The following is a 26,698-nucleotide window of genomic DNA, read 5'->3' on the forward strand; positions in this document are numbered from 1 at the left end:
GGGTCGCGTCCGTCCCCCCCCCCTCCTTTATCTGGTGGTGGGAATCTGCAGATCTGTGGTGTCGCCGCTGGATTGCTGTCATGCATGTGTCACTCCTTGTAAAACGTCTGCAAACAAGGTCCACAACTTCTAAAGAAAATTCTTACGAAATCCGGTCCCTGGGTCGCCCACCTCTGTCAAACGGCTGTAAATTCTTGTGACAACGCTGGGTGACAACCTCTGCGATTCAACACAGGTTGTCGCACACATTTTCCAGACTCCTGAATAGCACCTGCTGCTGGGTAACTATGAGGCATGAGCTGTTCAGGAAACTGGGGGTTAACTGTGTAGCAGCTGCTCTATTATCACCCAGCTTTCCCAGAAACAGAGGAGGATGACTCAAGGACCTGTCATTACTGGAGATTTCTGATAATTCTGTTCTAAAACCTTCTGTGAATCCGTCACTTCTCTGTAATCTCGCGGGTCTTTTTCTTTGTTTCTGGTGTTTTCGCCTAATTCGGTGGATGGGGATAATGTAATTCTGATAATTTTCCATAAATCTGGTGTTGGTTTTGTAATTTATCCACCTTCTGTGATGTGTAACTTTGTAACCTTCATACGTAAAAGGCAAATGACTTAAAAGCGCCTCTTGTAAGGTCTGACATGGCGCTAACACTTCCTCAGGGGTTGGTCCTGCTCGCTCCCGGTAAGTCCTCCCCTCGCATGGAGGAAATCGGCTGCACTCAGCCTTGTTGGTAGTCAAACCACAAAGCCGGGAGAGATAAGCTGCCGCCAGGCACCCCTTATCCCTTGCAAAATATAAAATATGATGCATATGTCTAGTATGCAATGTACTTGGCACGTTGGGCGCTGCTTCTCTCCAGTATCAGATGGACTGAAATCCACCAGTGCACTGGTCATCCTCATTGGCCGGTCCACAAGTCTGCAAGGTTTATATTAGGGCTTAGTAAGAGCCCCAAAATAAGAGTGTCAGACAGGATGACCATCAAGAATGGACAGCAGATGAGAGTTGTAGTCTGCAAATGAAGCCCCCATAAGGAAACACTTGGATGCTGGAGTTTTCCTTTGTGTTTCGGTTGCATTAAACCCTCCCGTGTTGTTCTCTGCAGGATCCGCTCTGGAAGGTCCGGCGCAGCCAGAAGTTGGACATGTCGGCGCGGCTGGAGCTGCAGTCTGCCCTGGACGCCGAGCTCCGCGCCAAACAGGTGGTGCAGGAGGAGCTGAGGAAGGCAAAGGATGCCAACATCTCATTCGAGAAGTAAGGAGGGGTCTAGATCAGTTCTAGCGCCGCTCATAGACATGAAGCAGGCTCCATAGGCAGGGATTTGTCTAGGGTTCCCCAATCCTAATCTAGGACATTTTTAGTTTTGAGATTAGCCCAGCTGTCCCTGCATCTCCGAGGAGAATGTCTAACTGGCCCGTACTTACTCCAGAGATAAGTGTTAACAAATGTGTATAAGAACCACTTATCTCATCAGTAGTCTGCGGTTTAAAAAGACATTAAATGTTTAATTTTAGTGTTTTGTCTGTGACCAGAAAGCGTTGTTGTCACCAAGATTGCTGACTGTTTCCATTAGTGACCTGGTACTAACATTAAAATTTTTTAACTTTTTAAGTAAACTAAAAGAAGCAGAGGCTAAAAACAAGGAGCTCCTGGAAGAAATGCAAAGTTTGAAGAAGAAGCTGGAGGAGAAAAGGAGAGATGATGGAGGTCAGTGCGTACAGGAGATATAGGGGATAGAGATGAGCGAACTTCTGTTTTAAGTTCGGCGTCTAAAGTTCGGCTTCCGGTTAGCGGAGAATCCCGATCTGGATCCGGATATGGATTCCGACTTCCGTTGTGGTCCGTGGTAGCGGAATCAATAATGGCCGATTATTGATTCCGCTACCACGGACCACAACGGAAGTCGGAATCCAGATCGGGATTCTCCGCTAACCGGAAGCCGAACTTTAGACGCCGAACTTAAAACAGAAGTTCGCTCATCACTAATAGGGGAGGCTTTGGGTTTTCTGCTTCATGGATCCAATTCTATTTCTTCCTTCTGCTTCAGGTCTTAAGCTCCCAGATTTCCACGAGTCCATCTTTGAATACTTCAACACCTCCCCCCTGCCGCATGACCTAAGGGTGAGTAGATGGCTCTATTCGTAGAACACGCAAACCCACATCTCCTGGGACCAAATCTGCCCTTTTTGTCAATTACATGCAGTTTAGGCGGGGTGCTGGATCTCCTTAGAGAGACCAGTCCTGCATGGAGACTCGCTGGCAATGCTTCATGGGAACAGGATATGCAAAGGGATATCTCGCATGGAAGAGAACCATCTCACTAGCGACACCTTGTGGAAATGGTCAATTGCATGCAACGTTTGAAATGTATTTAGTAGTGTTTTTTTGTTGTTTTTTTTACATTAATTTAAAATCGTAATATTTCTGCATCATTTCCACAACTTTCCTAAGATCCATCAGAGGCTAAAAATCTGTCCTGACCTCATGACACAGCTGCAGTTTGCTACAGTGTGTCGCTGCAGACAAGTGTACCCTATAGAGGATTGTGTAAACTGGATGCAGCTGTAGCAAACCATCAGCTGTAGGGGGGGGGGGGAGTATTATGCTGGATTGCAGATTTCCTCTTCACGGAGTCTGTCGGGTGTTTGAAATGTGTATCAGAAGGATATGCACCAGTTTCTGGATATAAAACTGCAGTGTTCCTATTCACTGATGGCAAGCAGAAATCTTTAAAATTGTGAATAATCAAAGCATTAAGTGTATGCGAAAGCGTCAGAACTTTTAATGAAGCTTTACATCATATTCCATACCCTGTGTTTTTGGGGTACCTAGTACTGATGTGATCTCCCTCATATTTGCCCCTGGAAAGGCTCCCGTGTCTACCTCCTCCATGTCCTCACTGCTAGCGTGCTGGGAAGACGTAAGTCCAGTCACCGCACCTGTCTAACCGTCCACCGTTTACATGACTTTTAACCTGTGTCTGGACCTAGATCTCTTCACTAATTCCCAGGCTGATATTTCTTTGGCGCGCCCATAACAATACAGGGAGCGGTCTCCTCAGCGCCATATTATTTCATCTAATATTTGTTTAACCTTTCATTATTCCCAGGACTTGGCGCCGACCAGCAGAAGGTTAGAGCATTCATTGTATTTAGCTTTAGGCTTCACTTTTCACGGCTCTAGATGCAGAGTCGTTCAATCCAAACTAGCCATAGCCAAATACTGACCGGAACGGGAATCCAACATGCTGGAGGCACTCCGGGTCAAGAAAGAAGAATTTGCGTTAACTGGGTAATGAACAGAACACTTGCACGGCGCCGTCCGTTTTAGCTGCAGATCCGTTAATTCCCAGGCCCCTCTCATGTCGTCCAAGGTGGCCGCACCAATTATTGGACTAATTGATGCACACTGTGCACTTGGTATCCCAAGAGCCTTCCTGCCGCCCTAGATATAGTCAGCACTGCTAATGTGAACAGTGCTGGACAAGTAGGAAGTGATTTGGGCTACCGATGCACAGTGTGGGAAGCCGGGCGGCCATCTTGGAGGACAGAAGAGGAGCTCTGGAATTGGCAGATCTGTAGCTAAAAAGATGAAAAGGAGGCACCATGTAAGCATTCTGTTATTCCCCGGTTAATGTAAAAAAAAAAAAAATCTTGAACCGGAGGATCGCTTTAATTGATCCATTGTTTTGCCCAGAGATAAGCAGTTCCAAAGGTGTCTGGAAGCCACTTATCTCTACTACATTAAAGGGTATTCTTATCTTATAAAGTGATGCTATTTTACTAGGATATATCGTCACTAAATGATCAGTGGAGGTCTGACCTCCAGGACCCCCACTAATCATGAGAATTAAGTGGCTGCATGCGCTGGTTTAGTGCTGTCTATGAGCGGACTAAGTGCTGATGTGCATGGAGAAACTGCAAAATATAACTGCCGTGGGGGTCCAAAAGGACAGACCACCTCTGATCATAAAGTGATGGCATGTCCTAGCGCGAGCTGCTCCCTACTTGGCTCATTTGTAAAGGAAAGGGATGGATTTGAGTAAGGCCTCATGCACACGGCCGATGCTTGGTGGCTGCTGCACACGGATCAAGTTGAAGGGGTCCGTGATCCATCTGCAGAGCAAAAACATGGGCATTGCGAGAAACCACGTGGGGTTCTGTCCCTCCATTCCGCACCAGCCGGATTGTGGATGGGTCCATGTCTGTGATATGGTGCAAAAAATGTCCAGTGCCCGTATACTAAACCGTTTCTCCCTGACCCGTTAACCAGATCAGTCCTAACACGGATGATACACTGGTCTGCTGTAACGGTAACAGACGATTTGTCTTCTTTCACAGTCCAGTCTGATCAGCGAGCACGAGATCTCTACCCCCAAACCAGACGTCTCCCCATCACTGCTTGCACCTAGCAGCCAAGACCAGCAGCCAGAGGTAAGTGCCTGCTCTACAGCAGGTGTCCTGTTCACCTTCTCCCTGCACAGTGGCGCTCCCGTCCTTTTGCTATGTGACTGTGACCCTGTTCCAGTCAGTGAACTGTTGCGTCTCCATGCAGGGAAAATTTGGGAAGGAGCTAAGGATTGGCGAGTGTACTGCCAGTCAGATCCCTGGCACTAAGGAAGTTTGCCCTATTAATGTTTTCTCTCCATGCAGGAGGTTATAAGGACCCAACCTCGGACGCCTCCCGCGCCGTCCCCAACATTTACTCCATTGTCCAGCTCTGCCCCAAAGGTATGTCCTCTGAAAAGAGAAAAGGTTGCAGTTTCTGCCTGCAGTCGGGCATTAGACAGACCACCCAGAATGCACTGCTGTCAGCTGCTTTGCATTCTGGGAGATGTAGTGTTCATAGCTCAGACTCCACAGTAAATCAGCAGAAAGCTGAGCTGCCCTTTACATATTTGGTTTCTGACCTGTACGCCTTCAAGTATTCCGTGTACTCTCATCCCGGTGTCCTTCCCAGTGCCTGCTGAGATCTCCTAGTAAATCAGCTGATCACACACTTCTCCTCTAATCTGCTGACACAATGTCCTCGCCCATTATCAAGGGACCGATATTGTGTGGCCGGGGAGGTGTGCGTCTTCCTGCGCCTCTGTGCAGTCAGCACGGTCTCGGCCAGGAAGCTGCCTATAAATGTGTCTGTCTTCAGCAGCGTCCGTACTGGGCTGCATTCACACGTGCAGTTTTTATAGTAGTCTATGGTGCAGGGTGGTTGTTTTGTTTTTTCCAGCCAGGATTGGGTTCAGAAGTAGTCTGCAATATAAAGGAAGGAATTCTCCTTCCCACTGGATGTGCGATTCCAGCCTCAGGGTTGAGTTAAGCTCAGGCCATAGATGAAGGTGAGATCATTCACTTATGTATTAGGGAACTGCCGCACATGCAGTCTCCTCGTACATATGTTCATGAGAAATAAGTCCGTAATCCACTGTCGCTCCTGACCCTTCCCTGTGTCTACCGGTGCCTGGTCCCTCTCAACACCAGAAGATGCCTGCTCAGCCAGTCAGTGACCCCAGTGGTGACCCACCTGAACCAGTGATGGGTCCGGAGCAGCCACGAACAGATGAGGCAGCAGGGAGTATTGACTCTGTGTATATATTGCTTCCTCCCCTTTAAATGGTTTCCACCGGATAGATCATCAATATCCGATGACTATGGGGAGCTGTGCTGCAGTACCCGGCACCCACTACGTGGTCTTCTGCTTCCTGTGCCATCCACGGTTATGTTTCTAACGGCTGCCACAAACAGCTGATCAGTGGAGGACCCCCACCAGTCTGATATTGGTGACCTATACAGAGGATAGGTCATCAGTATCTAAAATGTGGAAAACCTGTTTAGCTGGACTGTCCAGGTGCTCATACGCATAAGAGCAAAGTCAGCCAAACCACCCGATGACTGACAGGAGTGGCAGATGTTGGAGGAAATAGGGATTGAAGAGTGACTTGGACAGCATAGTCCCCTCTCTCCATTGAGAAAGCACATGCATGCTCAGCCAAAGTGAGAGCATGCATGTGATATGGGGGGAAAGCAACGTAAAGCATGCATTAACAGTATGCTTAGCAGCCTGGTTTGGACAGTCGGTGGCTTTTCACCAAAATATTTGTTTGTCCTCAGCCCAAGGCTCATCAGCTTGCAATCAAGTCCTTCACGAGCCCCACACAGTGTTCCCACTGCACGTCCCTCATGGTGGGATTAGTACGACAAGGCTTCGCCTGCGAAGGTTAGTGCGGATCAAGATTAGAAAAACATGGCTGCTCTCTGAAAACTGCGCCAAACGGTCCACAGGTTGCGTGAAGTGTTGCAGCTCAGTCACGATAACTTTAATGTGCAACACCTGACAACTTGTGGACAGGCGGGGTGCCTCTTCTGTCTTTCTGGAGAAGCTCTGTATAAAATCATTGCAATATGATGTCGACTAGATCGTAAAATTGAGATTTTATTTAACCCCTGGCAGTGTGTCCCTTTGCTTGTCACGTGTCCTGTAAGGACCTCTCTCCACAAGTGTGTCCGATTCCAGCTGAACAGTCTAAAAGACCCCTCGGGGTGGACGTGCAGCGCGGTATTGGGACTGCCTACAAGGGCTACGTCAGGGTAAGTGTTCATCTTAAAGGAATGACGCACTTTTATTTCATTGCATTTCACAGTAGATACATTCCATCTGATCAGTCATATTGTGGGATTGCTAATTAAGCGATTCCCTACTATTTTAAACGAAGCAACTGGGGGGGGGGGGGGTGTTGCATTGGTTAACTTCAGAATTGTTTATGATGCACCTTTTTGACAGATCCCAAAGCCAACGGGTGTGAAGAAAGGCTGGCAGAGGGCGTACGCCGTGGTCTGTGACTGTAAGCTCTTTCTGTATGACGTGCCTGAAGGGAAGTCTACTCAGCCTGGAGTGGTGGCGAGTCAAGTGGTGGATCTTAGGTGTGTGATGTTTTCTTTCTTGACCCTTGCTTCTTCACTGGGATGGCTGGTAAGAGGGAAAATTGCATTTAATCACACAGCAAACCTTCGAAACTCCCAGCATGTTTGGATGTTCTTGTAGCTCCCATAGCAGTCAAAGCAGGATTCTAGGAGTTGTAGTCTCAGAACAGCTGGAGTGTCGAAGGTTATTGATCCCTGATCTATACAGTGTACTAGATAATGTGCGTAGACCAGTGTTTTCCAACCTGTGGCTCTCCAGTTGTTGCAGAACTACAACTCCCAGCATGCCCTGCAGGGTGTCGGGTCATGCTGGGAGTTGTAGTTTTGGAGAGCCGCAAGTTGAAAAAACACTGGCATAGTTACATTAACTCCTCACAGGCCAGTTTGCAGATTGTGGTGCCCCTTATCTTCACCGCCTTTCACTCATTGTCCTTGTTTTTTGTTTGCTATCATCAGAGATGAAGAGTTTTCCGTGAGTTCAGTCTTGGCATCGGATGTGATTCACGCCACCCGCAAGGACATTCCCTGCATATTTAGGGTACGTGTCATACACACCCCAGTTAGACAGCGCATGCGCCTGGTCACACTGCGTGGAAAATAATTTCTTTCTAATGACATTAGTTCTGGTGTTGGCAGGAAGGGCCGGGTGCGGTCTGGGTTTAGAAAGCTGAGGTTTCACCTGTTGGATTATAAGCGGTGAATATGGGATAATGCGATATGTCCTGCTCCTGCGGGGTCTACAGAAAGACCACAGTCTTTGTAGATAGGAGGTGGGGTCCTAACAGGAAACAACCCCTCTATTACACCCATATGGCTGTATAGGGAAAGGGGTTACAAAACTAATTGGTGAACAGAAATTGGCACAGTCCATAATTCGATGTCCATCCCTGAACACCATTTTTTTTAACGTAATGAGGTCCAACCTTATGTTTATGGAGTTAAGTGCAAAAGTTATTATTTCTTGCAGCTGCCACTAGAGGGAGCTCAGGAGCTTACAGCATACCGAGTATCCATTGAGCTGAGTAATAGTCTGCAGTAAGCTCCCCCTAGTGGTGGCTGCAGACGGTCAGAAAGTTATCGCTAGCTTACACATGTGCAAGGGATTTGGAGAATCTGCACAGAATTTTGGGCCAACAGTGGAGATTAGTTTTTTTTACATTGGACTGAATTTGGTATCAACTAGCACAATTGTGAATGCAGCCCTGAACTGTAACCGCTTTCATTATACGGAAGTGGTCCTGCTCGTAGCTCAGTGTTTGATAGACTGTGTCCGGTCTAGGTGAGGCCTTCATGAGCTTAAAGCCTCATGCACACGTCCGTGGAACACGGACCGCGAGATACCGGCCTGGATTCCTGCTGAGTGCAGGAGCGCACGGCGTCATTGGTTGCTATGTACAGTAATCTATACTAGTGTATTACTGTACAGCAGCGGGCGCACAGCGTCATAGCAACCAATGACGCCGTGTGCTTCTGCACTCAGCAGGAATCCAGGCCGGTATCTCGCGGTCCGTGTTCCACGGACGTGTGCATGAGGCTTAATTGTAAAACGTTTTGATCTGGATTCCGAGGATGGTGTGGACTGGATACACTTGTTCCAAAACCTCCGCTGTGAGAAGCTGTTCTGAATGTAAACATGAATGTTTCTATTCACTGACAGTCCTATGTGGGTTTTTTATTTCTTGCACAGGTAACAGCCTCCCTTCTAGGTGCCCCTTCCAGGACGACGACTTCTCTGCTCATCCTCGCAGAAAGCGACACCGAGAAGAGGAAGTGGGTTGGCATCCTGGAAGGCCTGCAGACCATTTTACAGAAGAACAACCTAAGGAACAAGGTGGTCCACTGCCCCCAGGAGGCATATGACAGCACGCTGCCGCTCATCAAAACCGTAGTGGCTGCAGCGATTGTAGGTATGTGCCGCAGTATAAGGTACACCCCTTTAATACATCCCAATGTTACTCTCCTACCCTTTAAAAAAAAAAAAAAGTTTTTGTTTTGTTCCAGAGGACAGTATTGATGACCTATCTTTTAGAAATAGGTCATTAATATCTGATCAGTTAGGGTACGCCTCCCCGCACCCCTGCCGATCAGATGTTTCAGGAGGTCTGGTGAGCACTGCGGTCTCCTCACAGCATACCAAACACAGCGCTGTAAGTTGTATGGTGGCCGTGCTTGGTATTGCAGCCCAGGTCCATTCACTTGAATGGGACGTCACTATCCTAGGATGAGGTCATAGCACTCAACGGAGCACTGCGCCCCTTCAAACAGCTGATCAGTGGGGGTGGCTAATCTCATTGATTATTCTGACCTAACCATCAATATTGTACTCTCAGAAAACCCCCTTCAAGGATCCCATGCCGTACATGTCACCATTGGCCCCCCCCCCGGTCCAGTTGACTGTAGTGAGCAGCAGTTTCCAGGCTTGATCGCTGCTCCATACAACTCTGGGAGTTACGGTCACAGCCAAGTTAGACTTTCATCAATGAGAGAGATTTTTTTTTTTTTTTTTACTGTATGTTTTCTTTCTTAGATCGGGACCGGATCGCTGTGGGGACAGAAGAAGGACTGTACGTCATTCGAGGTCACCAGAGACGGTAAGTGTCAGTCATCATTGCATATTCTCCGTCAAGTCACTTTCTACATGGAGTTAGTTTATATCATCAGAACTGAAATCTCCCAGCATCTTCTGCTTGTTCAGTCTCTGCACAGAGATTGCTCTGGCGAGTTTGCTTTCTGGGCAGTGCGATCTGAACCAGACTCTGTACAGTCATCTGCTATAGGAAAAGCAAACTGCCCCCCGCATTCTCGTAGTTAAGCTGTGCTTACTGACGGTTTCCAGCAGCAGAACAGTGAATGTCCTTGAAATCAAAATTGAATTGTTTAAAGTGCACAACCACTTAATTAGAAGGGTTTCCACATGATAAGCTGCTCCCAGGACACCCCGCTGTTGAGACTCCCTCCCCATCTCCCCCCCATATTTAATCCCTGCAGCAAAAAAGCATTACACAATTCCCATTGAATGGTCCCTTACGCCTGTAAACTGCCGTAAATGATAGTGAATGTGTTGGGGCCGATGGCATCCACCGCCCCCTCCTCTTTCGGCATAAAAATGTCACTTGCACCTAAACGTAGGCGCTGTGGCGTTTAAAAAGTTACGAACCTGGGCCTTGTTTCTGGCGTGGGGGGGGGGTCATAGTAAATGAATACCATTGTCTTTTCTGTGTAATGCATAGACAGACAGGAGAACTGTCTTTGCTGCAGGTATGAGGGTCCTGAATAGGACACCCCCTAACAGGTCATTTGGAAATGTCTTGACGCCCCTTGTAACATTTCGTCCTGTTTTCACAGTGATCGTCCGAGCCGCAGACTGCAAGAAGGTTTCTCAGATTGAATTGGCTCCGAAGGAGAAGATTGTCATCCTCGTCTGTGGCCGAAACCATCACGTCCACCTGGTACCCTGGTCCTCTCTGGATGGCTCAGAGGGCAGCCTCGACATCAAACTTCCCGAAAGCAAAGGCTGCCAGTGCATCACCACAGGAACCCTGAGGAAGTCGCCGGCGTCTTGTTTGTTTGTTGCCGTCAAGCGTCAGATCTTTTGCTATGAGCTGCAGAGAACTAAACCATTTCATAAGAAGTTCACTGAGCTCTCGGCCCCGGGGAGCGTGCAGTGGATGGCCGTATTTAAGGACAAACTGTGCGTCGGTTATCAGTCAGGATTCTCCCTACTTAGCATCCACGGAGATGGACCATTTATAAACCTTGTCAGCCCTGTTGACCCCTCCCTGGCGTTCTTGTCCCAGCAGCCTGTAGACGCTCTGTGTGCAGTGGACCTTGGTAATGATGAATACTTGCTCTGCTTCAGCCAGATGGGAGTCTATGTGGACTCACAGGGACGGAGAACGCGATTGCAAGAGCTTATGTGGCCGGCCACCCCCATCACCTGCAGTAAGTAGGAGAAAAAAAAAAAACTGCGTTGGCCACTATGGGGAGCTGCATACAGATTTACCATCGACTTCATTGGGATCTGTATACATCAGTCTTCGGCATACTCCCCCTAGTGTTGGCTGCAGGCATCAATTTCTAGTTTGAGTATCACTACATACAGTCAACCTCTTCCAGCCTGAAATGGCTGATGACGGAGAACAATAGATTGTATTCATCTGCAGGGAATATGGTTTATAGCTGGCCCCACACGGCCTGGGAGATCTACCTAGTCTAACGATAGCCATTGGGGTCTGTCATGTCCCAGCATGTGCCCGCTCCAGGTCAACGGTTGGCCGCCATGGTGATGTCAGCATTCAGCACGTGATCGGCTGCTATGATCATGCGGCATGGTGCTGGATGAATGGTCACTACTAGTGTTGAGCGGACTTCTGTTTTCAAGTTCGGCATACAAGGTTCGGGTTATCTAAGAATTCGGTTATGGTCTGTGGTAGCGGAATCCATAACGGAATTTTTAGATAATCTGAACTTTGTACGCCGAACTTGAAAACAGAAGTTCGCTCAACACTAGTCACTACATGGGAGCCATGATGGCATAAAAACGGCATGTGGCCGCTGATTGTCTGCATCAGTCACACGCCGGCCACTTGTGAGAACTGCTGAAGCTTCTAGATTGTTGGGAAAAGGGTGAGTGGTGGAATTATTATTTTTTTTTTTATTATTTCTAACATTCCTGTAGTAATTTTTTATTTTTTTGTATTTGAATAACCCCTTTAAAGGAATGGGGGGGGTGTGATCAAGTCACAGGTGGAACGATTAGCACTCGCATATACAGGCAGATAACTCCAAGTCCACTTTAGGACATCAGAGAATAGTGGTACACAGGCTAATGCACCGCCATATAGATATATTCCAAGGCATGTATAGTGAAGACGGATCACAAGAGCGCACTATCCTCCTGCAGCGGTGTTTCCCTATATAAAGAAATGTTATGATCTCCATTCAGGCTCTCAAAGGGTTAACCAATATATTAGAGGGTTGCCTAAATAACCGTTTCGTGCTTTCTCACTCCCTCCAGGTTGTAGTCCTTCCTATGTGACCGTCTACAGTGACTATGGCATTGATGTATTTGATGTTCACTCTATGGAATGGGTGCAGACTATTGGACTGAGGAGGGTAAGTTTGACCCCTATTGACTCCCTTCCAGGGGTTGTCCCAGCTGCAGATGGTGCTGGCCTTTCCTCGGGACAGTACGCCAGAAACTAGAGCCTTCTGCTTCATACACTGTATATTTTCTCACCGATCTGATATTGACGACCTATGCTCAGTATGGTCATCAATATCTGTACACCCTTTAAATACATAACTATTTGCTTTTTTTGGCTTTTTTTTATTTTTAGATCAAGCCATTAAATGTAGAAGGTACTCTCAACCTGTTGAACTCCGAGCCGCCTCGCCTTCTGTATCTAAAGTGCACCCATTCAGGTTTGTCATCTTTCCCTCCCCCCCCCCCCCCCCAAAAAAAATATAAAAAAAATACACTTTGTGCACTGACCATACTTGACAAGGATCCACTCTTAAGATCTGTTAGCAGCAGCTAGCCTGCTTGTTGATGGTTTCCACCACTTCTCAAAGTAACTGATCCTTCAATAATATCTTTCATTTGACCTTCCTTTCAGAAGGGGCTGTCCTCACCGTCCCGGAGACCTCCGATAATAGTAAGAAGCAGATGGTTAGGACCAGGAGTAAGCGGAGATTTGTGTTTAAAGTCCCAGAAGAAGAGCGATTGCAACAACGAAGGTATCTTCTGATATGGCCTTTTTTTTTTTTTTCCCCATTATTATTTACTAGAAACATAATTTTGTTTTATTTTTGCACTAAAAATGACTTTTATATTGTAGAGAAATGCTCAGAGATCCTGAACTGAGGTCGAAGATGATCTCAAACCCGATCAATTTCAACCACGTGGCGCATATGGGTCCAGGAGATGGGATGCAAGTGCTTATGGATCTCCCTCTGGTAAAATATCCTTGCCAAATACTTAGCTTGCCAAATAAACTCCAATCACATCCAGAGCTGTGGCGTCCTGGGTGTGGTCAGGTGGAAGCTGAACCATTGTGAAGCTGCAAGGGGAGAAATGATGAGGCTCAATACAGCTTTGGGTGTGACTGGAGTATAGGACATCACATAACCCAAAAGCAGCATTAGACATGGGTATTAAAGTATAAAATATTGCAAAGTGACCTGCACTTCAGTGTTGTCTGCTCTTCTCTTGTTTCCTGTGAACATGACAGAGTGAATGTCCTCCTCTCTTTCCGTGCCCTCGAAACTCTCTTCTGATCTCACCTCCTGCAAACTTTGAGCACGTCTATCACATGAACCCTGTCTCGGCAGACTTCTATCTCCAGAACGAGCTTAGCTCTCTGTCCTCTTCCTCTTCTCCCTCTTTACCAAGGGTAGGAGTAAAGCAAAATGGCTGCAGGAAACCCCCCAGCCCAAAAACGTGACAACTAACCAGATCTGAAAGCAGCATGCTGGATCTGACCCTGGTCCTCTAAAGGGGGGGAGCGACGACCAGGACCTGAAGTCACTGCGGGTCATTAGATGATGACGATCCGATGGCTCGGGGTCCCAAATATCACCAGGCCCTATAGGGCAGGGATGGCCAACCTGAGGCTCTCCAGCTGTTGCAAAACTACAATTCCCAGCATGCCCACACTGCCTACAGCTATCAACCTACAGCAGGGCATGGTGGGAGTTGTAGTTTTACAACAGCTGCAGGTTGGACATCCCTGCTATAGGGGATATCATAAAAAGCTGCTTTTTAAGCTGGAGTCTCCACTTTAAGGCTATCTGCACACGTTGCGGCTGACACTCGGGTTTTCCGTGAGGATTCTCGTGTGGAAAAATACACTGCGTATACGTGCAGATTTTTGACGTCTTTGTGCGGATTTCACCCTTTTCCATGCAAGATCTCATCTGTAGCAAAACTGCACAAATTCAAACCAAAAAAACACAGGTAACGAATGCATTTTTTGGTGCAGAAATCCGCAAGTAAATTCGTATGGACTACATTGCAGGTAGCCTAAAGAGGTTGGCCCCTCCTTTTATATTGATTTGGTTATCCTTTGGATAGGCCATCAGTATCTAATCTGCGGGGGTTCGAACCCCCCGCAGGTCAGCAGTAGCCCCTGTGCCAGAAGTCGGCGCTGGAAATACATAGGCCTGTCTATTCTGTAGTGGATATAGCTGATAACTGCTTCGGTGCTGCAGTACCAGCTTTGACCACTAAAGCATGGGTGGCGCTGGAGGGTGCAGAGGGTCGGACACCACTGATCATATACTGATGCCCTAGCCAGGGGAAAACCGCTTTAAAGCCTTATGCACATTGCGGTAATCGGTTAGCCCCAACCACCAGCGTTTGGGAGGTGCTGTATACACGTCTGTACACCTCATGCTGCTTTTAGAACAACCACTTATGGATGTTAAGGCTTTTAACCCCCAGTTTGCTGTAACCTTGGGCTTCAGTAAAAATTCCTTTTAATGCAACACTTACCAGCTAACCAGATTATCAGGGGGTCCTCGATGGGGAGACATTGAACCTCCAGGTGTCGGCTCACAGCGACACGTTCACCAAGAAGGTCATGGCAGATGACATTGAGGTTGCATCTCCTAGTGTGTTCTCTACTTCAACCTCGCAGTACACGCTGGATTATCAGATGGTGGATTGAAGGAAGTTTACTGTTTTAACCACTTCACTACTGGTCTATTTCTATGAGATTTATTATGGGATACAGGGTATACGGTGTACGCCATGCAGTGTAAGTAATGCTGTCATTTCTCCATAGAGCGTTATGCCGTCAGGGCAAGAGGAAAACCCTCGGGAAAAATCCCGTCCACCCTCCACCAACCTGGCGCGGCAGCAGCTAAGAAGCAGGTCCTACATCTCCTGGCCATCTTCAGGTAGGAGATTCACCCTTCACTGACCCCTCATGCTCTGCCCTAAAGTACATTAACCCATTATGTCATACGAGTTCTCGTCTGGAGAGACTCCAGGCATTTGGCACCGCTTATCTCCCAGGTAAAGATTATATATCTCCGATGATGTGCAGGATCTCTGTATAAATGGCGCCCGGCTGTGGGATTTCATACAGAATCGTTAGTAAATGGCAATATGCTTGCTCCACAGGTACCGGCGATTCATCGCGGAGTATATCGGATGCTGATCAGGACCTGGAAAGAGAGGTAACCCCCTAGCAATGATACTTTAGGCTGCTGCATGTGGCTAAGGTGGTTTTCCCGTCCTGCACAGCTCATTGCTCTTTATTTTAACCCAGAGATGGGACCCACAACTAGGGATATGCCAGATAAAGATTTATATATATATATATATATTACACAGTACATATGTTCTGAGATTACTCCGAGCAGAACTTAGAAACTAGATTTAAATTTTATAGGCATCACATGATGTATCTGTAGATCCGACCTCAGCCAGTGTGGGATCCGGAGACCTTCGTTAGGCTCCGTTCACATCACCGTTTGTCCAGTTGTCGTCCATTTGAGCCATGAGATCAGTTTGTTTAAGACAGGGAAAAAATTCCTGCATGCAGTACTTTTCTTTGTCTAAAAAAAAAAAAAAAAAAACGGATCTCAGACGGAAATGGCTCAAACAGATAACTGATGCAACAGGATCCATTTTTTATTTTTCACTCTCCTCTTCTGACGGATCAGAAGAATGGAAAGCTAAACGGTGATGTGAACTCAGCCTTAGCTGGTTGGCCAGTCCCATTGAATTCAGTAGATTCACCCGTTATGTATCAGCTTAAAGGGGTATTCCATCTTGGACATTGTGAGCATATTGCTAGCCTATGCCCCCAGTGTCTGATAGGTGCTCCTATACATAGAACAGAGCGTGCAAAGTGCAGGAGGGCGCATGAGTGGGAAACACACTGCACCATTCACTTCTATGTGGCTCACGTAAATAGCCAAGCTAGCTCTCAACTATTTTCGGCTGTCCCATAGCAATGAATGGAGGGTGGCCGCGTGTGTTCCATTCTAAGGATAGGTGCCACCTCTGGGACCGGCCTGAATCGGACACAGGAGGCATATCCTGGCTATATGCCCCCAATGTCCAAGATGGGACAACCCCTTTAAAGATATGATCGTCATAGTAATTGTACAGAGGGCACGCACTGCATAGCAGAGTGTGAATGGCGTCTCGAGCAGAGTTCTCATCAGATCCCCCTCCTGATTATAAGGGCAGTGATTTGCCATTACATAAACTATATGGAACCTGCTTGTAATGCAATTACCAATGAGCCGCACTCGCTCCCTTCGACTGTCTACTGATTCCGTATTTTTGTCTCGCAGCCAGATTCAGACTCCACCAAACATTCCACTCCTTCAAACAGCTCCAACCCGAGCAGCCCTCCGAGCCCCAACTCCCCGCATAGGAACCAACTGACGCTGGACGGCCTGGATCAGTCCGCCTGTGACGCATAGCGCTCCTCGCCGGAGATGTCATCGTTCCTAGTGTGTCAGTCCCACGCAATAGTGCCAAGATGTGTTGCACGGACCTCCCCATCCCCCAACCCACTTACTGTAGATACAGCGTAAAGAGGAAAAAAAGAGCGGGGGGGTTTAATATATGTGATGGAGCTTTTATATGCAAGATGAGTTGACCGTTTCTAATATCCGTTCCGCTCATAGGATGTTTTTACTTTGTACATTTTTTATTTTTTTTTAAACGATTATATCTCCCTTTTTGTACGATGCTGCTAGTTTCTGGGACGCAACAGAGGAAATTCCGAAAGCTGCTGCCACGATAAGCAAATGGCGTCAGCGACGGGAGGTCGGAGAAGGAAATGTGTGCGATTTAGGCTACATGCACACAACCGTGCCGTTTTTTGCAGTCCGCAAAAAACGGAAGCACCCGTGTGCTTTCCACAATTTACGGAACGGGTGGCCCATTGTAGAAATGCCTATTCTTGGCCGCAAAACGGACAAGAATAGGACATGCTATATATTTTTTTTTTTGCTGAGCCACGGAACAGTGCAACGGACGCATCTTTTGTGGCCCTATGAAAGTGAATGGGTCCGCATCCGGGCCGCAAAAACGGCAGCTCGGATGCAGACCAAAACAACGGTCGTGTGCATGAGGCCTTAGGCAGATTTTTTTATTATATATATAATATATAGGATAGAGTCGATATAGGACCTATAGCGGTGTTTATAGGACGGGGGCCTCGGCCCGTAATGACATTGCGCATAGGAAAGGAGCAGACAGCTGTGGTCTGCGACTAGCGGTGCACCTTCTACTCCTAGCATGGGGGTAGTAGTAGCATTGAAGCTGGCGGTTTGCAGACCACTCACTACGAGGTGTCCTCTCCAATCAGTATTTAAAGCCTAATTCATTTTAATGAAATTGTGCCGCGTTCTGTGAAAACGCAAGGAAATGGTTGTGTTTTTTAAATTTTTACCTTTTTTTTTTTTTTTTTTTTTTTTTTTTTTTTCCTCCAAGGTGTACATTTACTTACAGGCAGCCCTTTTTGTTTGTGCTCACTGAGGTACAAGGTGCTCTAGCGCCTCAGTGATGTCACTAAGCTTGAGGCTTTTGGCGTAGGCTATAGCTGCACCCTATAGCTTCACATTGTGAAGAACCATTGTCTTTAGGAAGGCGTATTGCGGTGTCTTAGAGGGTGGCAGTAAATGGCAGTTTTTTTTTTTTTATCTTAATCTGTTGCCAATGAAGTTTACCCACAGTGTGGAGGGGAGCTGAACGGTATCATTCTGCTCCATTCACAGCCAGAGCTGCCTATAAAAGTCTGGTTTAGGAGCTGTTCAAAGTGTGCTGTACTGCCCTCATGCTAGGCGCTGTACAGTGGAGTGCTTTGTGGTAGAGGAGGGGGAACCTCCCCGCATGTACTGCGCAGTGCACTTTAGGCGCTCAGCACAGCACTGACTGCTGCAGCTTTGGATGTGACTGGAGCACATGCCATGATTTCATAACTGAGGCTCAAGACAAAAGTATTAGCTAAGTTAGGCCTCATGCACATTGCCATAAGCGGTCTGTGTGCTGTCCACATTTTTTGCAGACCCATTGACTTCATTGGGTCGGCTTAGGATATCTCCTATCATTTGCAGAACGTACTGTACTGTTGCGGAAAGAAAACTTATGCAAAAGATAGAACATGTCCTACACTTGGCTGCAAAATGCGATCCCATTGACGTCAATGGGTCCGCAAAACATTTGGACCATTTTCAGACCACAAATGCTTATGGTCATGCACATGAGGCCATACTCACTAAACGGGGGGGGGGGAGAAAAACGTACAGTTGCCAAATGTAATTCGTACCCCCATCCACATCGATACCGTAAGTGCTTTGCAAAAAAAATAATCAGGTCTCCAGCTTCCTCCCAACTCCTACCTGTGACTCCACCGTGCTGCATATATATAAAAAATTCTCTCGAAATTCTGCAAATTTACCTTCAATTATCCCACATAAGACAACCGTTTTTAATTTTTTATATGCCAGCCCTAGCGGACCATTAATATTTTCACTGCCATTTGGATCTGCAGCTTATATTTTATTTATTTTTTAGATTTTATTTTTTTTGCAGGGAATTGAATAGATATATGCTGTTTTTTTTTTTTTTTTTTTTTATGGCGACCACACTATTTGGAGGTCCCAGAAACAGTACTTTTTAACCTGCACTTGCATCAGGACACGTGAGTATTATCGTCGGGGTAGAATTCGCACAACACATGTATATTTTGCTTCAGTCGCGCTGCCGCTGTCATGTGGCCTCCCCTCCCCAGCGTGTACATTTAATCTTCATGCTTCCGTGTATTATACATTTTATAATCCGTGGCCATGTTCCATTAAAAAGCTTGTAATTATTATTATTTTTCTTTTTTTTCATAATGTCACTGTCATTACTAGCGTGCCTTTTGTGCCAATTCTCTTTGACAGTCGGATTGTCATTAATTTAAATTTACTTCGTTCCATTGGGCTGATGATGATTTATTTCTCTGAAACACTGTATAGGACTTGCACTTATTTTTTAAGTTTTTATAATGAAGAAGAAGTGATGTAGTCTCCGAGGACGTGGTCACCCCTGTGCTTCAGGCTGAGGGAGGAGAAGGCTCTGTATTGGGGCCACACACTACTGCTAACGGAGGGGGGGGGGGGGGGGGGTCTGATTTTTACTTTATTTTTTATTTTTGTGTAAGTTGTCTTTGTAATTATAAATTGAAAGTTTTTTGTTTTTGTTAATAAATCCGCAGTGAGCAGTTCTGAACTTCATAACGGTCTGTCGTGTCATATTAATACCTAATCCACAGAGGCACACTTGTCCCTTTTGAATGTAGTTATGTTTTTTTGCCATAGTTATTATTTTGTGTTGTATATATTTAGCAGCTCGGAAACTTGGAGAAATCATAACGGAAGCCTGGAGCGTTTTAATAAAAAAAAAAAAAATTCACCAATCACTGAAAAAAAAGATACAAAAAATCCCGTTTAAGGAGAAGAAATGTATCCGTTTTCATATGTTGTCTTAAATTTAAATGTAACTTATTAATAAAAAAAACTGATATAGTTACATTTTGTCTTTGTGCTATGATGTCCCATCACTTAAAGGGGCTATCCCACAAGTAGCATTCATCTCCGTACTGCAGGTTGGGTAAGACGTGTCAATTGATGGGGGGGGGGGTCTTTGGGTCTTCTCTTCGTTCACTTTTACGTTACTGAGAAATGCTGTTCAGGGGATAACCGCCTTTACCGACTTTGGTTTAGCTGTGTATTTAGGGGTCCTGCCTGTCTCTCTAAAGGGTACCTACTAGGGCTGAGCGAATCGACTTCGGATGAAACATCCGAAGTCTATTCACCTAAAACTTTGGTTTAATACTGTACGGCGCGAGCGCTCTGTACAGTATTAGAATGTATTGGCTCCGAGACTTTGCATAATAACTTACTCTGGTTCGGTTCCAAGTGATACCTTTGGCAACATAAGTTATCTCCCAGTACCACTTTAACGTTACAGGCCTAAAGCCTGGGGCTGCACTACTGAGAGGCTGATGAAAACATGTCTTCTGATTTGACAAGTGCAGTGCTGTGGGGATCACACGTGGCAGGTCACAGTGAGGACACGTCGCCACGTCCGGCACAACCAGCCATGCGTAAGATCTCTGCCCAGGGCAGCGTGTATATGGCAGCTGATCCATTAGATTAGTGGACAGCGAGTCAGTGTCATATCCACAGTTACTAATTATTTTATTTATTTATTTTCAAATTCACTTTCAAGCAAATATTAATGATGTGAAATACCTTATGCTTGAAAATCGGAATTAAATACAGGGTTAGAGAAGGAAAATCCACTTTCCTGCAGGGCGACTTCCTTCAAGATTTCTTCTCCGATAGGAGCAGCCTGTACAGAAAAAGACTATGAGAGTCTCGTCCCTGAAACAGTCAAAGGGGTATGTACACTATCTGGGCTACACTATGGCGACATATTGCTAGGGGTATATATGAGAACAAACTTGCTCTGACTGTTTCCAAAAACTACCAGCAGAACAGTGAGTGCAGCTCTGGAGTATAAGGCCCCATGCACACGGCCGTGTTTCACAGCCGTGTGCGGGCCGTGGAACCGCGGCCTGGATCCCTCCTGAGAGCAGGAGCGCACGGCGTCACTGGTTGCTATGACGCCGTGCGCTCCCTGCTGCCGGCACAGTACAGTAATACACTGGTATGATCTATACCAGTGTATTACTGTATTGCGGCGGCAGGAGGGAGCGCACGGCGTCATAGCAACCAGTGACTCTGTGCGCTCCTGCTCTAAGGAGGGATCCAGGCCGCGGTTCCACGGCCCGCACACGGCTGTGAAACACGGCCGTGTGCATGGGGCCTAATACAGGATGTAACCCAGGATCAGTACAGGATAAGTAATGTATGTACACAGTGACTGTACCAGCAGAATAGTGAGTGCAGCTCTGAAGTATAATACAGGATATAACTCAGGATCAGTACAGGATAAGTAATGTATGTACACAGTGACTCCACTATTCACATAGAGAACAAATGACAACATTTGATGTTTTTCTTATGGAAAATGATGAAGCCCATTGCCCTGATATGAGAATGCTGCTGGGATCTGGCGCGAATCTTTTTTGTCCACGACGGCTGAAAGGACAATTTGCATTGAATTACACTTACCTGGTTATTTTCCGATTCTGGCTCAAAAATCGGATTATCAAATCCTCCTTGATTCTCCGAGGCCACGTCCTCCATTCTAGATTCATTCCTCCCGAAATTGAAAAACTGAGTGTACCGGAACCTAAGAGGAAATTTAGCATGTTCGGGGATTTCTTCCAACTTTTGACAATAGACCTGAAGCTTAAAGGGGTCCTCTCACTGCAGAAAACAGCATTTCTCATGTAGAGAAAGTGGAACAATCACAATGCAGTAGTAAGAGATTTGCTGACGTGACACAGCCCTCTCTCTTTTTATAGTTTTAAAGTGAGTGCCCATCACCACGTTGTTCTGTTCAGTTTAATTTATTATATACTTCTAGTGGTCGACGACACAAAGCTCCAAATCTGCAGCAGGAATATAGACTTAACAGATAGTTACCTGTAACCACCACCAGGGTGCGCTAAACTACTTACCGTACTGTATGCTACTTTAAACTCAATTTTTTTTTTTTTTTTTTTTTTTTAAAGATGGGTTTAGCTCCCCCTAGTGGTGGGTGCAGGCACCTAGAATTTTAACATGTAACTCTATATCCATGCAGGGGCTTTGGGGCTCCGTATAAGAAAACCAGCCTGCTATAAATGTACACATTGTATGGAGGTCAGGACCTCTGGGGAACTATAGCCCTCTGTATTCTTTGGTGGCTACTTTTTTGATCAGTTCCATTAGGAACAGTCGCTGCAGCTTAGATCTGTTATCTATTGGATTTTAGGTTACTTCAGGCACCACCTTCTGCTTATCACACTGTCGATCTGTCCCTTCTCCATGCTTTACACTGCAGGGGATAGTGAATATATTACACAGCTCAGTTCCTGCAGTCACAATTTAGCAGGGGGCTCCGGAACCGTGCGGTTTAAAAAAAAAAAAAAAAAAAGTTGGTTAAGTGGCCGGCGGCCCCTCATGCTGCGACGCCGCTCTAGTAAGCAGGGCCGGCGCTTCCATAGAGTCATCTCCAGTCATCTGTATCACTGTCCTCAGGACATCGATACAGATGGCTGTGCAGCAGGGCAGGGAGAGGCGTGTCCCTTCCCCTTCCTCTGATAGGCAGCCGGCCTAGTGCCTGCAACCTATCAGAGGCTGGCGCAATTACGTCATCGCGCCCCCTGAGCCGTACAGACCAGGACACAGGCCGGAAGAGGCCTGCATCGCATCGTTGACATGCAGGTAAGTATAAGTGTGTTTTTTTTGTTGTTGTCAATACTGGTGGCTACTGGGCTGGCACATGATGGGGGGCTCAGGCTACTGGCACATGATGGGGGGGGGGCCTATGGCTACTGGCACATGATGATGGGGGGGGGGCCGATGGCTACTGGCACATGGCATTATGGTGGTCTTTATTACTCCCCCATGGTATGACCCCCTAGTAGCAGCATCGGCCTCTCCCTGCTCTGCTATCCCTCTGCCCCTTCTATAAATCCTTATTATGAAATCTTTATCATTAGGATAAAACATCAGCTCCACCGAGCCCCCGGCCAAAGTGTGGAAGTGGCGTCCGAGACCCCCAAGGGCCAAGCCAAGTAACTGTAAGTTTTCATGTGAAATATGTTTGTTATACACCTATAGCATACACTGTGCCCCACAATATACAGTATACCGCTACTGTGCCCCACAATATACAGTATACCTCTACACTGTGCCCCACAATATACAGTACACCGCTACACTGTGCCCCACAATATACAGTACACCGCTACTGTGCCCCACAATATACAGTATACCTCTACACTGTGCCCCACAATATACAGTATACCTCTACACTGTGCCCCACAATATACAGTATACCTCTCCACTGTGCCCCACAATGTACAGTATACCTCTCCACTGTGCCCCACAATGTACAGTATACCTCTCCACTGTGCCCCACAATGTACAGTATACCTCTCCACTGTGCCCCACAATGTACAGTATACCGCTCCACTGTGCCCCACAATGTACAGTATACCGCTCCACTGTGCCCCACAATGTACAGTATACCGCTCCACTGTGCCCCACAATGTACAGTATACCGCTCCACTGTGCCCCACAATGTACAGTATACCGCTCCACTGTGCCCCACAATGTACAGTATACCGCTCCACTGTGCCCCACAATGTACAGTATACCGCTCCACTGTGCCCCAGAATACAGCTATGGCTTGAGTTATGGTAGTTATTCTCCACCATTCTTAATAGGGGTTTTATTGCAACATATAACTCTCTCTTAATTTAAATGCTGAGAAAGGGGTGGAACATATGTGATGTCATGATATGGGCAGATCATCTATAAGGAGGGGAGCGGCGATTTTTTTATCTTGCCTAGGGCGGCAAAAATCCTTGCACCGGCCCTGTCTGTTATAGTTTTATAGTCTATATGTGTGGGCATGCTGCACGGGGGCAGCATTTCAGTTACCTGCAGGCATCCATCCTGTAAAGGAAATAGGAGGCTCCGATCAATGACAATCCAAGAACAATGCCGATAACAATTCCGGAAATGGCCCCGGCCGACATGGCGCCTTTTTGTGGACTTGTAACACCACCGGTGGCAAACAACATCTCTGCCTTTATAACACCGAAAGACTCTCCTGCAGAGGGCGAAACAAAGACATTTCAGATTATGGAAGGAACTTCAGGCTTTTCTATGAAAGGGGCTACTTTCTTCAAGGAACAGCACCTGCCCCATGGGTTGTGCCTGGTATAATAGCTCAGCTCCATTGAAGTAAATTGCACTGAGCTGCAGTACCACACACAGCCTGTGTACAGGGGGGGTGCTGTTTTTGGAAGAAAGCAGCCATCATTTTTCTAATCTTGAACAACCCCTTTAAATTTACATTTAAATTTATTTTAATAAATAGGATCTGCTGATTTATTGGTCTAGAGCAGAGATGCTCAACCTGCGTCCCTCCAGCTGTTGCAAAGCTACAACTCCCAGCATGCCTAGACAGCCTACAGCTATTAGAGCATGCTGGAAGTTGTAGTTTTGCAGGGCCGCAGGGTTAGCATCTCTGGTCTAGGGAAACTATTTCAATGAGTTAACTATACAGTGAAAATAACAATAAAATAAAAAAAAAGTATAAAAAAAAATATTTACCATTTGTTTCCACATCCGCCATGATGTCATAGCCGAGCTGCAGAGCATCGCTCCCTGCCAATGACCCTTCCTTCTCGTCAATCAGTACAATCTGGATTTTCGGTTCTGCGCTGGGTTGTGCCACGCTAAGGGCGGGCGATGAGCTCTGCACTTTAGAAATCGCCAACTTGACAGAAGAATATTTTCTCTAGATTTAAAATAGTTTTTAGATGACATAAAAGGGTTAAATCAAATTCATTTCCACAAAAGTGATGGCTCATTAAGACATCAGCAGAAAAGGGAAGCGGTGACTTATATGATGGGAAATGACCGTTCTTTACCGGAGACGACTTCCTGCAGCCATCATCCTGACCCGCGCTTGAATCCTTCGTATGAGGAAGCGGGAAAAAACCGCTGCTCGTAACTACAGGGAGTGTATGGGAGGAAGAACCTATAGGGACAGGTATGGCGGGCACCACTCAGCCATCAGCTTCAGGCAGCAGTGTGGGCACCAGCACCCATCTTTCCAGACCTGCCTCTGGCACCCATACTGGGTCATCCAGCTTTTCCTAAAACTGATAAAGATAATTTTTCTGCTCTTTAATATTTCGTTAGAGGATCGGTACCAGACTGAGGAACATGTGGAGGAGGCGACTTCTGTAGGTCTCCAGGTTGAATGCAGAAGAGTATTCCAGGTTGACGATGACACCTGGTGACATAAAAGAATATGGGAACAGGATTGTTAGAATTCAAATATCAGACTTGAGAGGATATAAAAGTGTGTGTATATTCTTATATGTCCCTTTAACATACGGTACAATCAGTTTGACCTCTGGCGCTGTAAACCTCCCACGCTGCCTGGGGCAATGAAAACATTCCGTTTGCCTGCAGCCACCACTAGAGGGAGCTCTTATTACATACATTGAAACTGCAGACAGTGAGCTCCCCCTAGTGGTGACTGTGGGCAGCCAAAAAATAAGGCGATAAACATATCCACAGCGTAGCTATAGGGGGGTCGCAATTGCGATCGGGCCCCTAAGCCAGTGGCGCACCGCCTATTGCTGTATTTTTAGCTTTATAAGATGCACTGCATCTTATAACGTGAACACTAGCGAGCGCTTCCATTATGGAAGCACCCACTAGTCCGCAGGAGGCGGGGGGGAATGTAGCGCTGCGAGCGCTGTACTCACCCTCCTATAGTCTTCTCCAGGTCCACGCTGGAGTGTCCCGACTGCGTACAGAGTCAGGATGCAGCGCGCGCACTATGATCTGGCATTGCTGGGGGTCTGATCTGATCTGGGGGTCTGATCTGAAAGGTAAGGGGGTCTGATCTGAAAGGTAAGGGGGTATTGACGCACAATATAAGGAGAATTATTATTACTACTGGGGGACTATGGGGAACATGATTACTAGTATGGGCACATGGGGGCATTATTACTATTGGTGGCACTGTGGGGGGCACCCTGGCACAGTATCAGCCTAGGAGAATTATTTTTGGTGGCAAATGATGGATACACTATAAGTGTCAGGGGCACTGTTTGACTACTGGTCAACAGGAGACGGACTGGCGTATACTGGTCAACAGGAGACGGACTGGCGTATACTGGTCAACAGGGGACGGACTGGCGTATACTGGTCAACAGGGGACGGACTGGCGTATACTGGTCAACAGGGGACGGACTGGCGTATACTGGTCAACAGGGGACGGACTGGCGTATACTGGTCAACAGGGGACGGACTGGCGTATACTGGTCAACAGGGGACGGACTGGCGTATACTGGTCAACAGGGGACGGACTGGCGTATACAGGACTTGGTGATGGGGTAATGTCCTGTCTTCAGTGTGGACCTACCACAGATGCCACAGCAATGTCCCACTGGGTGCAGGGGATTTGCGCAGGTCGCCTCTGGACACTTGTCGCCCGTGTACTGGAGACGGGCGGTGCAGATTTCTTGGAGCATCTAGAAGGAGACCAGAAACACAGGAATTTGTACTTTCCCTGTAGATAAACACGTGAGCGGATTGCGTGGTTTTCACGAGGACATGTCGTTCCGTGGTGTAAATCGAGCGGCGCCCTCACCTCGTCATTGCCGCAGAGGCAGCCCGTGGTGTCCTGGCATCTGGAGCTGGTGATCTGAGGTTGGGCAGGTCCGGGGAACTGAAGCCTCCCTGTGGGTGACTTAAGATATTGTGAAAAGTCTTCATTGCTGGTGAATTTCTGAGGAAGAAAGAGACAAATTACTAAAGAATACCTGAAGCAAAAGGTACTCGAAGGTGACGGGAAGAAAAAAAGAGAAAAAAAACACTTAAAAGGAATTGTCCATCTTGGAATATTGTTTTATTGCACTTCACTAGATGAGAGCCGCTGCAAGGGACTGTTCTCCCTACCACAGATAGCGTTTGACTTGATTGCAGCAAGTGGGCGCTGCTTTACACTGCAGGTCTGATTGGACTCTCTGTAGAAGAGCAGGAAGTCGGCGCATGGAGAGGTGATTACTGTACAGAAATGAGAAAAGAGGTCAAGAAGTAACCGGAGGGGAGG

At 46.8% G+C, this 26,698-nt stretch overlaps 2 protein-coding genes across 5 annotated transcripts in view; one reads left to right on the top strand and one right to left on the bottom strand.

Moving 5' to 3' along the window:
- Positions 1–16,858, top strand: part of LOC122922032 (serine/threonine-protein kinase MRCK beta-like) — a 33,890-nt gene extending 17,032 nt beyond the window's left edge. The window contains 21 exon segments of the mRNA XM_044272446.1: positions 1,110–1,258; positions 1,617–1,711; positions 2,052–2,125; positions 4,345–4,437; positions 4,657–4,734; positions 6,112–6,217; positions 6,452–6,588; positions 6,782–6,921; positions 7,378–7,459; positions 8,609–8,828; positions 9,449–9,495; positions 9,497–9,512; positions 10,267–10,863; positions 11,939–12,036; positions 12,261–12,345; positions 12,540–12,660; positions 12,762–12,879; positions 13,155–13,316; positions 14,709–14,823; positions 15,050–15,105; positions 16,234–16,858. Of these exon segments, the coding sequence (XP_044128381.1) occupies positions 1,110–1,258; positions 1,617–1,711; positions 2,052–2,125; positions 4,345–4,437; positions 4,657–4,734; positions 6,112–6,217; positions 6,452–6,588; positions 6,782–6,921; positions 7,378–7,459; positions 8,609–8,828; positions 9,449–9,495; positions 9,497–9,512; positions 10,267–10,863; positions 11,939–12,036; positions 12,261–12,345; positions 12,540–12,660; positions 12,762–12,879; positions 13,155–13,316; positions 14,709–14,823; positions 15,050–15,105; positions 16,234–16,365 (2,721 nt within the window). The 3' untranslated portion in view covers positions 16,366–16,858.
- Positions 6,831–26,698, bottom strand: part of LOC122922194 (protein amnionless-like) — a 43,698-nt gene continuing 23,830 nt past the window's right edge. The window contains exons 6-13 of one of the 4 annotated variants that reach the window (XM_044272715.1): positions 26,237–26,374; positions 26,009–26,117; positions 24,783–24,865; positions 24,178–24,364; positions 23,500–23,671; positions 21,076–21,196; positions 20,191–20,290; positions 6,831–6,967 (exon numbers count right to left, since the gene is read on the bottom strand). In XM_044272715.1, coding sequence (XP_044128650.1) covers positions 20,192–20,290; positions 21,076–21,196; positions 23,500–23,671; positions 24,178–24,364; positions 24,783–24,865; positions 26,009–26,117; positions 26,237–26,374 — 909 coding nt within the window. In that variant the 3' untranslated portion in view covers positions 6,831–6,967; position 20,191. Of the gene's footprint in view, positions 6,968–15,255; positions 15,487–20,112; positions 20,291–21,075; positions 21,197–23,499; positions 23,672–24,177; positions 24,365–24,782; positions 24,866–26,008; positions 26,118–26,236; positions 26,375–26,698 lie in introns of those variants that run through there. The other 3 variants (XM_044272716.1, XM_044272717.1, XM_044272714.1) reach the window with 3 other exon arrangements.

Source organism: Bufo gargarizans, chromosome 11 (genome assembly GCF_014858855.1).
Source record: "Bufo gargarizans isolate SCDJY-AF-19 chromosome 11, ASM1485885v1, whole genome shotgun sequence".
Lineage (NCBI taxonomy): Eukaryota > Metazoa > Chordata > Amphibia > Anura > Bufonidae > Bufo > Bufo gargarizans.